Source organism: Hyperolius riggenbachi, chromosome 5 (assembly GCF_040937935.1).
Source record: "Hyperolius riggenbachi isolate aHypRig1 chromosome 5, aHypRig1.pri, whole genome shotgun sequence".
NCBI classification, from domain to species: domain Eukaryota; kingdom Metazoa; phylum Chordata; class Amphibia; order Anura; family Hyperoliidae; genus Hyperolius; species Hyperolius riggenbachi.
In genome coordinates, this window is record NC_090650.1 from 79820333 (window position 1) to 79833237 (window position 12905).

The window sequence follows — 12905 nt, forward strand, 5'->3', positions numbered from 1 at the left end:
AGTGCCAAGTTTGCTGTATTTAGCCACCAGCAAACTGGTCCTAGCTCCTGGCACACCTCCAGAGCAGGCCACATAGAGCTTTGTTATAGCAGAGAAGTGTATAAGAGCTCAAAAGTTACAATGACCGTGTGGGATATGAATGCTGACATACTGTGTATATATATTGCCTTTAAAACAATGCTAATTGCCTGGCTTTCCTGCTGATCCTCAGCCTCCAGTACCCGATACAACTCGCCCTTAAAGCAGAGCTGAAGACTACCTGAGATCAATACCAAAAACATGTGTATGGTTTTGTGCATGAAGGTGATCCTGCAATGAGGATATGGAAGCTACCATGTTTGTTTTTTTAAACAGTGACAATTACCTGGCTGTACTGTCATTCTTTTTGACTTTAGCATGGTCTGAATTTTTTTGTCAGAGCACTTAGGCGAACCTGTTGGTATGCGGAAATATGTTAGTGGTTTTCCATGGTAACTAATGTAAAAAAAAAAAAATATATAGTGAGCGCATTGCCTTCCCCCCCCCCCTCCTTTTTTTAAAAAAAAAAAACAAAAATAATAATAATGCTGCTGCAGGCTGTCAGTTTTCTTCACACTTCTAAAAATGTGCATATAAATGAGCTTTAAATAAGACTATACCCCCCAACATTGTTTTTCAGGATTTCTCAAAAACCAACAGATCCATCCTTTTTTTTTCTTTTACTTTTTTTTTTTTTATAATAATACATATACGAGATGTAAGCTGTTAGAACTACTCATAGTTAGTTTTAATTTCTCTCTTACTATTACAACTAGAACATCTGATCATTGGCTGAGTAAGAAAGGCTATATCAGGGTTTTACTCCCCTTTAAATACCTGGGGGGTTTGTCACCAGCAGTTATATTCAAATTTTTCTTTGCTTGTCTCTCTAGGTCTCGGAGTAGAGGAAAAACAACGTTGGAGGATGAAGATAGCATGGATGGACTTGAGGCAGCAGAACCAGAAAAAGCTGCAACAGGTTGGTACCCACGTTTTGTATAACTTTGGGAGCAGGAATTTAAACCTATTGCATAGGAAGTTAGCTGTTATTTCTCTCCTCATCCTCCAGGATGGCTGCATAACATGAGATAGCCTAGCTCCTCCCCCAAAGGAAACACCCCTGATACAAACTTTTGCATAAGAAGCCCCTGCCTACCCACACACCTCAGTTTTGCTGTGTTTCCCTCCTTGGAAACATCCGGATACGAACGTTCGTGGACTCCTCTCTCCCTGGATGCCTGGATGCCTGCATGTGAGCTAGCGTTGCTTGCGCTGGCGACAAGCGGAGGCGTACTGTCGGTCGCTTGCGCCTGCTCCTCCTTTTGGGATTGGAGGGGCGGGTCGGGATCCGTGGGAGCGGTGGTCTGCCGCTCGTTTAGGGAGGTGGTGGCAGAGGAGTGTCCTGCGTGTCAGGACGACACCCGGAAGTACAAAACAAGCTACTTCCGGGTCAGGTCATCGGGCCATGTGACTTCCGCTTTTTAAGTGGGAAGGCGGCGGCGTCTCAGCGCCATTTGAGTCCAGCCACAGGACTGTCCGGGGGAGCATGGAGCAGGCAGAAGGCTCCTCCGTGGAAGGCCGCAAAACCTCCAGTGACACAGCAGAGAAGGTAGGCTGTTTGTCGGCGGTGGTATCGCTGTCGGTAGACAGTGACACTGGTGTAATGTTAGCCTGAAGGGGCTGTGTGGGATTATTACTCCAGGTGTTACCTACTGACATGCGTCTATGTGTCCAGCCATGGCTTCCTAGTGGTTTCTAGTGGCTGGAAACACAAGGGGAAAAAATAATGGGATGCTGTAGCAAAGGGGCAGGCTGGAGACTAAAAGAAATGTTTTGTTTCTCTAGGCATTGCCGGTACAGCCAGCTACAAAGCATAGAGAAAAATCCAGGAGATGCCCTAAGTGTGATGCAAAACTTTCAGCCTCCTGGTCGAAATCAGTATGCCAAAATTGTATTGCAAAGGATAAGCCTGATCCATCGACTGTGATGCTAAGTTTCATGGAGTCAATGCAGAAAGAATTTACTTCAACTTTTCAGGCCTTGCGCTCAGTAATGATGACAAACCCAGTGCCACCGCAACTGCCACCTGTGTCGGCCCATGTAGAGTTTCCTGTACCCGCTTCGAGTCAGGAGTCTCGATCGCAGAGAGGGGCAGGGGCTGCGGCCCAGGAGGTTCAGGGTTGTGTTGTTTCTACTTCAGCGGAAGACTCGGTTGAGGAGATTGAATCTAGAGCAGATTCAGGATCAGATTCCATTGCAAAGGATATGAAATCAGCAAAGTACCTATTTAGTGCAGAGGAAACGTCAGAGCTTTTGAGAGCAGTCTATGATGCGGAGCAAATTCCTGACCAGGTCACGATCTCCTCTGCACAGGACGATATTTATATGGGATTACAGGGTAGTGAAGGTAAGACTTTCCCCATTCACCCAGCAATTAAGAAGATAGTTACAGACCAGTGGATTGATCCAGAAAAGAGGTTATACATACCAAAGTCGTTTAAACGCAGATTTCCTTTTAAGGAGGAAGATATAGCCTTATGGGCAAAGTGTCCAAAGTTGGACGCGGCACTCTCACAGTATTCTAAGGATACGGATCTATCCTTTGAGGATTCGGGTGCACTGAGAGACCCCATGGACCGTAAGGCGGAGACTATGCTCAAAAGGGCCTGGGAGGCCATGGCATTTGCATTTAAACCAGCAATGGCTTCCATTTGCATTGCAAGAAATTTAATTAAATGGTTGTCGGGTCTAAGAGACCATTTAGTAGCAGGTACGCCACAGGCGGAGATCCTGGAGTCCTTCCCAGTCTTAGCCCGATCCGTCGCGTTCCTAGCGGATGCGGCAACGGAATTCTTAAGATCTACTGCCAGAGTTGCTGCCCTCATAAATACAGCCAGAAGAGCAGTATGGCTAAACACTTGGGAAGGAGATGTAAGCTCAAAACAAAAGCTGTGTGCCATGAGATTTGAGGGTGACCTTTTATTCGGCAAGGATCTGGACAGTATTTTGGAGAGGTCATCAGGGAAAGGTAAAAAATTCCCTAATAAGAGGGGCAAGCGACTTCCACGAGGGTCCTTTCGTGGGAAAAAGCCTTTCTTTAACAAAAATCAGAGACCACAACCCCAGAAGAAAAGATGGGTCTATACAGGTGAAAAAGGTAAATCCTCTTTCATGTTCAATAAGCCCCCTCCCTCTGGGGCAAGACAGGAAAAATGACGAGATACAGGTGGGGGGAAGGTTACTCCACTTCGTCAATCAGTGGGGTCTCATTACCCAGAACCTGTTCATATTAGATCTTCTAAAGACAGGTTACAAAATATTATTCGCCTCCCCCCCTCCAAAAAACTTTGTTCTTACAGGGACCCCAAGAGAGCCGGAAAGAGCCAGAGCTCTGAAAGAATCAGTTCTCACCTTATTGAAGCAGGATGTGATTTGCAGCGTGCCAGAAGAGCAGTTGTACCAGGGTTACTACTCCAGGGTATTTCTAATCAAAAAACCCTCGGGGAAATATCGCATGATTTTAAATTTAAAGAATCTAAACCCGTTCATTCAGGTGGAGAAGTTCAGAATGGAGAGTATATTTACCATTCAGGCCTTGATCCCCAAGGACGCGTTTATGGTAACTCTCGACTTAAGAGATGCTTACCTTCACGTGCCCATCAATCCAGCTTACCAAAGTTATTTAAGATTTGCAGTAGCTCTGGGAGACAAAATATACCATTTACAATATCGGGCACTCCCGTTTGGTATAGCAACTGCACCGAGAATTTTTACAAAGATCATAGCAGAGGTGATGGCACAGTTACACCGTCTGCAGATCCGAATCATTCCATACTTGGACGACCTGTTGATTCTGGCAGATTCAAAAGAAAAGTTATTGGCCGATTTGCACCTGACATGTCAGGTATTGTCAGACCTGGGTTGGCTATTAAACATAGAAAAATCAATGCTGAATCCCAGTCAGACAGTGCTGTATCTGGGGTTCAGGGTAGATTCGGTTCAGGAAATGACTTTTCTGCCAGCAGAGAAACAGGAAAAAATAAGACAGAGGGCATATTCTTTCAGAATAAAAAGCAGGGTATCGTTAAGAGACGCAACTTCCTTGTTGGGCCTTATGACCTCGACCATACCGGGAGTGGTATGGGCACAAGCACATACGAGAACATTACAGGAATGGTTCCTGCAACATTGGAAGCAGGGAAGAGTGCATCTCGACAAGAGGTTCACCTTATCGCAAGTAGTCAAGGACTCCCTATTGTGGTGGGAGGACCAGAGCAATCTCAATCAGGGCAGGATGTGGCATCCTCCTTCTACCATCCGAATATTCACAGATGCCAGTCTGTGGGGATGGGGAGCGCACTCAGATCTATGGCACGCTCAGGGAGTCTGGAGTCAGGGCATGTGCAGGGAATCATCGAATTTCAGGGAGCTCATGGCGGTAAAGCTGGCCTTGGCCCAATCAGCCCCCCACATAAAAGAGACACACGGTGTAATTCTCTCGGACAACATTGTGACAGTCTCTTACATTCGGAAACAAGGGGGAACCAGGGTAAGGAGGCTCAGAGACTTGGCCTTGGAGATTGCAGCTTGGGCAGAGCACAATCTAAAATCTCTAACTTCAGTTCATATAAAGGGCTCTCTAAATTTTTTGGCAGACCAATTAAGCCGACCCAAGTTGCTGGAAACAGAATGGGCATTAAACTCGGAGGTGTTCCACCAGATAGTACAAATGTGGGGGAGCCCGAGTGTGGACCTCTTTGCGTCCCCCAACAATGCAAAGACAGAGTTTTTCTTTTCCCTAGATCCAGCGTGTCCCATGGAAAGGCTGGATGCTCTAGCATTGCCATGGCCCAGGACTCTCCTTTATGCCTTCCCCCCGTTTTCACTGATTTCTCGTTCAATCTGGAAGATAAAGAAAGAGAAGGCCAGAGTTATATTCGTAGCGCCCTTTTGGCCACGAAGGATATGGTTCCCAGATTTGTGTATCCTGGCAGCACAGGGTCCTTGGTTTCTACCTCACAGGAAGGATTTGTTAATACAACAGGGGAGATTCCATCAGAGTCCAGAGAAGTTTTCCCTGGCAGCCTGGCTCTTGAATGGAGGGCGTTAAAGAAAAGGGGTTTTTCGAACAGAGTGATATCCACGATGGTTTCATGTAGAAAGATTACTACGAGAAAGATTTATTGTAAATTTTGGAAAGTTTATTGTTCCTGGAAAATGAGAAAAAATTTAGTAGGGAACGATATTGCTACGATTTTGGAATTCTTACAGGATGGAGTGGATTTAGGTCTATCACCTAGTACATTAAGGGTTCAGGTTTCGGCCCTTTCCTTATTTTTGAATATTAAGATTGCCAGAGATTCGGCTATCATTGATTTCTTAAAGGCGGTATCTAGGGCTAGACCGATACCGACAAAATTTGTTCCCCCATGGGACCTAAATTTGGTCTTAAGGGCTTTAGCAAGAGATCCTTATGAACCCCTGAATAAGGCTTCTCTAAAGGCTCTGACGTTAAAAACTACTTTTTTAGTCTCTGTCACATCAGCTAGGAGGGTTGGTGACATTCAAAATTTATCAATAAAGGATCCGTATATGCAGATATTTCCAGATAGGATCATATTCAGGACAGATCCAGCATACTTACCTAAAGTTAGTTCACGCTATCATAGGTCTCAAGAGATTATTATACCTTCCTTTTGTGATCCACCAAAGAATGATAGAGAAGCAGAATGGCACAGTTTAGACGTCAGGAGAGCGGTAATACAATATCTTGACAGGACAAGATCTTTTAGGAGGTCAAATCATTTATTTGTTTCCTTTTCAAACACAAAGAAGGGTTTAGCGGTGTCGAAGGACACGATTGCCAGATGGCTCAGAGAGGTAATAGCTTCAGCCTATGTGCAGGAAGGACAGAGTGTGCCTAAGGGCATCAAGGCTCATTCGGTTAGATCACTTTCGACCTCGTGGGCTGAAAGGTCTGGTGCATCACTAGAGCAAATTTGTAAAGCGGCAATATGGAAGGACCAACACACATTTGTCAAGCATTACAGAGTGGACCTACTATCCAGCCAGGATTTGTCATTTGGTAGAAAAGTTCTTCAGAACATCATCCCTCCCTAAGGTAATTTATTTCTCGCTGGTCTCTCATGTTATGCAGCCATCCTGGAGGATGAGGAGAGAACTCTGGGTAGAACTTACCGGTAGCGGTATTTCTACGAATCCTCCAGGATGGCTACCTTAGTTCCCACCCGATGATGGTCTATTGTGGCCGGATTCAGGGGAATTAAGGTAGCGGCTGTTCGGAAGGTGATACTCTGCAATAACTGAGGTGTGTGGGTAGGCAGGGGCTTCTTATGCAAAAGTTTGTATCAGGGGTGTTTCCTTTGGGGGAGGAGCTAGGCTATCTCTCATGTTATGCAGCCATCCTGGAGGATTCGTAGAAATACCGCTACCGGTAAGTTCTACCCAGAGTTTTAATTTACGATCATTTCAGAAATCTACAGAAATGGATTTCATGGACATGAGGACACTTTCCCAATCTGAATGAATTGGTTGGAGATAAATGTACTTAACCATTTCAGCCCGCAGGGATTTTTCACCTTATGCATCAGAGCAATTTTCACCTCCCATTCATTCGCTAATAACTTTATCACTTCTTAACACAATTTATTGATCTATATCTTGTTTTTTCCGCCACTAATTAGGCTTTCTTTGGGTGGTACATTTTGCTAAGAATTAATTTTTTATAAATGCATTTTAACAGGATTAATAAGAAAAAAATGGAAAAAATTCATTATTTCTCAGTTTTCGTCCATTATAGCTTTAAAATAATCCACTCTACCATAATTAAAACCTGTATTTTATTTGCCAGTTTGTCTCGGTTATGACACTATTTAAATTTTGTCCCTATCACAATGTATGGCGCCAATATTTTATTTGGAAATAAAGGTGCATTTTTTCCGTTGTGTGTCCATCACTATTTACAAGCTTATAATTAAAAAAAATGTTCGTAGTATACCCCCTTCAAATGCATATTTAAATATTTAAAAAGTTCAGACCCTTGGGTAACTATTTGTTTTTTTGTTTTGAATTGAATTTTTTTTTTTTTCAATTCAAAATGTTATTTGGGTAATATGTTGGTGTGGGAAATAAACAGTTAATTTGTAATGTTATTAATCACGTCCGGGCGGCAGAAATGGTTAAGGTTATGATATTTTAATAGAGGCAGCTAATGGGAAGTGATGATATTTTAGTGCTAACAAAGTACCATGCCAATCTTGCAACTCGCAAGTAGGCAGGATCACCAGATATTACTTGCAGCATTTTTCATCACGGGCCAGCAAGCACCAACTACCAGTGAGTATGTTTGCTTGTGCAGTAACTAAGTGCGCAGTGGATTGGCCTCAGTGTTGCCAACTCATCCCTTTAATTACTGACACATATGAATTATACAGGTTTCGTGGCTAGGTAGATGCAGTTAAGGCACTGATTATGTGTATAAGTAGCCCCAGAACCTGTATAACTTAGATGTGTCAGTAATTAAAGGGATGAGTTGTCAACACTGATTGGCCTTTGCTGGTTGGCTGTATGTTTCAGCTGCTTGAGTAAATTGCTTAGTTATAGACTCTGAAATTATTTAACAAATAGAATGAATCATTTATATTATCAAATAGAATGCATGATTTGTGCTACACATAAAGCACCCAAATGTCTGCAGCTAGCATGGGTTTTTTACTTGCTACTTTCGTATTATACAGATGAAACTAAAAAAAAATTAGAATATCCTGCAAAACTTTTATTTATTTATTTAATTTATTTCAGTAATTCAACTTAAAAGGTGAAACTAATATATGAAATAGGAAACCTTATGCGGGCGTTCAGAATTCATAGTCATCAAAATTATAACAAATAAAGGCTTGAAATATCCTGATTTGCATGTAATGAGTGTATTTCATTTACTAGTTCCACCTTTTAACCACTTCACAACTCAGGGGTTTTACCCCTTCAGCATCCGAGCAATTTTCACCTTTCAGCGCTCCTTACATTCATTCGCCTATAACTTTATCATTACTTATCACAATAAAATGAACTATATCTTGTTTTTTTCACCACCAATTAGGCTTTCTTTAGGTGGGACACTATGCCAAGAATTATTTTATTCTAAATGTGTTTTAATGGGAAAATAGGAAAACATTTGGAAAAAAAAAAAACATTATTTTTCAGTTTTCTGCCATTACAGTTTTTAAATAATGCATGCTACTGTAATTAAAATTCATGAAATGTATTTGCCCATTTGTACCGGTTATAAAACCGTTTAATTATGTCCCTATCACAATGTTTGGCGCCAATATTTTATTTGGAAATAAAGGTGCTTTTTTTTTTCAGTTTTGCGTCCATCACTATTTACAAGCCCATAGTTTATAAAGTAACAGTGTTATACCCTCCTGACATAAATATTTAAAAAGTCCAGTCCCTATGGTAACTATTTATGTATTTTTTTTATTGTAATTTTTTTTATTTTTTTTTAATTACAAAAAAAAATTGGGGAGTGTGGGAGGTAATGAGTTAATTTTTTGTGTAAAAGTAGTAGAGAAACTCAATGAGTTCTGTTCTATTGCCGGTTCGAGAGGGATCCCCCCCACACTTGGGGCACAAGCAACCACACCAGTTATGACACCTGGATCAGCTCTTGTGGTCCAGGAAGCTGACGTCCTGAAACACCTCCGGAGACTCAACCCAAGGAAGGCCTCAGGCCTGGATGGCGTGTCATCTATCTGCCTGAGAACCTGCGCTACCCAACTTGCTCCCGTCCTCACCTTGCTCTTTAACAAATAACTGGCGGAGGGCAAAGTACCAGCCTGCCTCAAAAAATCCACAATCATTCCAGTTCCCAAGAAGCCAGGGATCTGCGATCTTAACAACTACAGGCCCGTAGCACTCACCCCCACCATCATGAAAATCCTGGAAAGGCTGGTCCTCCACCACCTGAAGCACTCCACTGACGCCCTCCTGGATCCACTTCAGTTTGCCTACAGGCCAAACAGATCTATCGAGGACGCCATCAACATCACTCTGGTGCACATCACTGACCACCTCGACAATCCGAACACCTACGCCAGGATCCTTTTCCTTGACTTCAGTTCGGTCTTCAACACAATATGCCCAGACATCCTATACGACAATCTTGTACACCTTGGCCTAGACTCCTTGCTGTGCTCCTGGATCAAGGACTTACTAACAGACAGAACACAACGAGTGAAGCTCGGCAACTGCTCCTCACAGGATAGAATCACAAACACGGTTGCCCCGCAAGGGTGTGTACTGTCCCCCATCCTGTTTTCCCTCTACACCAACAGGTGTACCTCTTCCGCCGACTCTGTCAAGGTCATAAAATTTGCAGACGACACCACCATACTTGGTCTCATAAGCAGTGACGATGAACGCGCGTACCGGGACGAGATCGAACGCATCTGCAAGTGGTGCAATGACAATCATCTTGTACTCAACACAACAAAAACAGTCGAGCTGATAGTGGATTTCAGAAGGCGCCCTCACTCACTCAACCCTGTCTCCATCGAGGGCATCAGCGTCTCCAGGGAGCCGAGCGTCCGTTACCTGGGTGCCACCATCACAGATGACTTAAGGTGGGTGGAAAACACCTCCAAGGCCCAGAAGAAGGCCCAGCAGAGGCTGTTCTTCCTGAGGCAGCTGAGGAAATTTGGGATGCCGCGGGAACTAATGATCACCTTTTACACCGCAACCGTGGAGTCTATTCTCTGCTCCTCTATTGTTGTTTGGTACGCAGGCGCCACGGCGAGCGACAGACTTAAGCTCCAGAGAGTAATCAATGCTGCCGAAAGAATCATTGGGTCTCCCCTACCACCCTTAGATCTCCTATACACCTCCAGACTGTGGTCTAGGGCAAACAAATTACTGAACGACCCCACTCACCCTGGCAGTCGATACTTTGACCGTCTGCCTTTGGGACGCCGATACAGATCGGTCCTCACCAAGACCTCCAGACATTTGAGCACATTCTTTCCCCAAGCTGTCCTCCTGCTGAACTTGAACTACCACCCTAGCAAAGCCCCCCTAGCCCCTCCCTAGCCTGCACTGACGGTGCACTGTTGTTCAACCATGGAATCCCCTTTGCTCGCCACATTGTCATGCTGTAACCCCCCTACTTATGTTTTTGCTCATCATGCTGTCATGCTTAATCTTACTGTTATGCTGTAATACTAATCTTACTGTTATGCTGTAAAAGTTTGGATGTATGTTTGTAGATATTTCGCTCCTTTCCCATCTGTACCAAATGCCCCTTATCTGTATAACACCTTTGCCTGCCGTGTGAACCACAAAAAATTCCGGGCGCGACATTGTCGCACTCGGCGAAATAAAGATGATTCTGATTCCATTTTTTTTTGTGTGTGAAAAATGATTTAGGGTGTAGTTTTACTATTCGGCCACAAGATGGCAACAGTAACTTTTTACTGTTGCCATCTTGTGGCCAAATAGTAAAACTACACCGGATGCTTGGAGGAAGTACTAGGAGGCTGAGAGTTTTTCTTTTTTCACAATGATCGCGCTGCTTAGAGGAAAAGCAGCGGATCATTGCGGGGCTTAGATCAACGAACGGGAATGGATTTTCTTTTTGTAGTACTTTACAGAAGACATTAAAGATAAGGTGGGGCTCACAATGTGATGTCCCTGCCAAAGACCACGTCTCGTTTTTGAGGGACGTCAATAAAGACAGGTCATATAACATTTTTATTGCGCTTTTCTCCTGGCAGACTTAAAGGGGAACTTCAGCCTAAACAAACATACTGTCATTAAATTACATTAGTTATGTTAATTAGAATAGATAGGTAATATAATCTCTTACCCACCCCATTTTAAAAGAACAGGCAAATGTTTGTGATTTATGGGGGCTGCCATCTTTGTCATGGGGGCAGCCATCTTTTTGGTTGAAAGGAGGTGACAAGTAGCAGGAGACACAGTTCCAACTGTCCTGTGTCCTGATTACCCCTCCCAGCTGCGCGCGCTAGGCTTCAAATGTCAAATTCAAAGTGTAAAAAAAAATAAAAATGCACCAAAACAGCAGAATGAGAACAACATCAGAAATCCCATAATGCTTTGCACAGCATTAGGGGAAAAATGCCCGGGCAGTTTTTTTCTGTGCAGCTAAAAATGAGGCTTGTATAAGAGAAAAAAAGTTCTGATGCTGTGAAACTGTTAAAGAAACACCAGGCCTTTCCAGTGCTGCTGAGTCGATTTTTAGTCTGGAGGTTCATTTTAAAGCTCTTCAGAGTTGCAGCCACATAGGGCACTCTTCACGGGCAACCCGGAGCATTAGGGAGCCTTGCCCTAAGACTCCTTACTGTTTGACATACTGGCTTGAACCAGGATTCAAACTCTGGTCAAAGGCTGTAACCTTACATCAAAGGCAGCACCCTTCATCAGTATCCTAGCCAGGATTTGAGTTTTTGACTTCAGCTAGCTAAGATCGCCTAACGATGTCTTCTGTCCGTAGCTGAGCCTACACTCATTCAGAAAAGTAACTACAGTCTATCTAAAACTTTTAATTTCTAACATATGTAGACCTATTAATAATGTAGACAGTAAATAATGTTTATGCAGCTGAACACAGATCTGTGAAAAATTTACTTTGCATGAATTTATTCAGCAAGAAAAAGAAACAGTTGGGCCATATCCTATTGCGGGGAAAAAATGTTCACCATTGCCTTTTCTATATTTTGCACTCTTTGGCAGTAAATACATAAGTCTACTAATCTCTGACGTTAGCTAGAAGAATTTTCTTTTTCCATTCCTTGATGCAAATGTTTTCAATTGTGTGGTGTGTGAGGCATTTCTTCTATGTTCTGATATTTGCCCCACAGCATCTCACTGGGATTTAGATGCAGGCGTTGACAGTTGGAAAGCCTTACATTTTGTACCTTTATCCAGCTATTTCTTGATGGATGTTTACGGTCCTTGCCATGGTGCAATGTCCACTTTGCTGAGTTTTAGTCTTCCTACATATGGTATCACATCTTCAAGCCTGCCCCTTTGTAGAATAAAGTATTCACAGCAGTTTCTATGGTGAGCTTCCAGGACCTGAATAGCAGAGCAGCCCCTAACCTTAATATTTCCTTCACTATGCTTCTTAGTTGGCACCAATCTCTACTGGTAAAATGCAGTCTTTGGTTTTTAGTGATCCTGTTTTTTAGTACTGTGGCCAGAAGACTTTGTCTACTTAGAGCAGTGGTCCTCATACTATGGCCCGTGGGTCGAATGCGGCCCCCCAAGGCTTTTTCACTGGCCCCCAAACACAAAATGTATATCTTATAGATGTGCCCCACTGCACCTTTAAATATCAGTGGCCTGCATATAGAATAGCAATGCTGGCACCACCCATCCACATACTGTAGAAGCCAGCGAGCAGTAATTCGCTGGCTTCCAATGCAGTTCTGCATCAGGTGACACTGCCATCCAACTGACCGGCAGGCTGTCACCTGGGTATGCTTCACTGTCTGGAAGCATGACGTTCTTCAGGTGCCGCATGACTGAATGGCTGCTGCTGGGAGTTCTCCTCGGGGAATGATTGGGGGGGAATTAATACCTAGATTCAATGTAATGTTTTTCAACATCATTTTATGTGTACGTTCTGGCCCCCCAGCAGTCTATGTATGTTGACCCGACCCTTGACCAAAAAAGTTTTGGGTACCCCTGCCTTAGAGCATAGTTTTGCAGATAACCTGACCTTTGCTTGAGTGTTCAATCAGACTTTAGTCCCACATAGGGAAAATATTTAAGATGATGAATGGGGAACGTGACAAGTTTTCGGATCAGATTCAGTTGCTATTTGGGATGTTCAGGAGCTGCTGCCA

General features: G+C 43.4%; 1 protein-coding gene across 12 annotated transcripts in view; it reads left to right on the forward strand.

Moving 5' to 3' along the window:
• KMT2C (lysine methyltransferase 2C) overlaps positions 1 to 12905 on the forward strand; it is a 302604-nt gene that overhangs the window by 77899 nt on the left and 211800 nt on the right. For all 12 annotated transcript variants that reach the window (XM_068235906.1, XM_068235894.1, XM_068235898.1 and 9 more), the window contains exon 2: positions 912 to 997. In XM_068235906.1, the coding sequence (XP_068092007.1) occupies positions 912 to 997 (86 nt within the window). The remainder of the gene's footprint in view (positions 1 to 911; positions 998 to 12905) is intronic.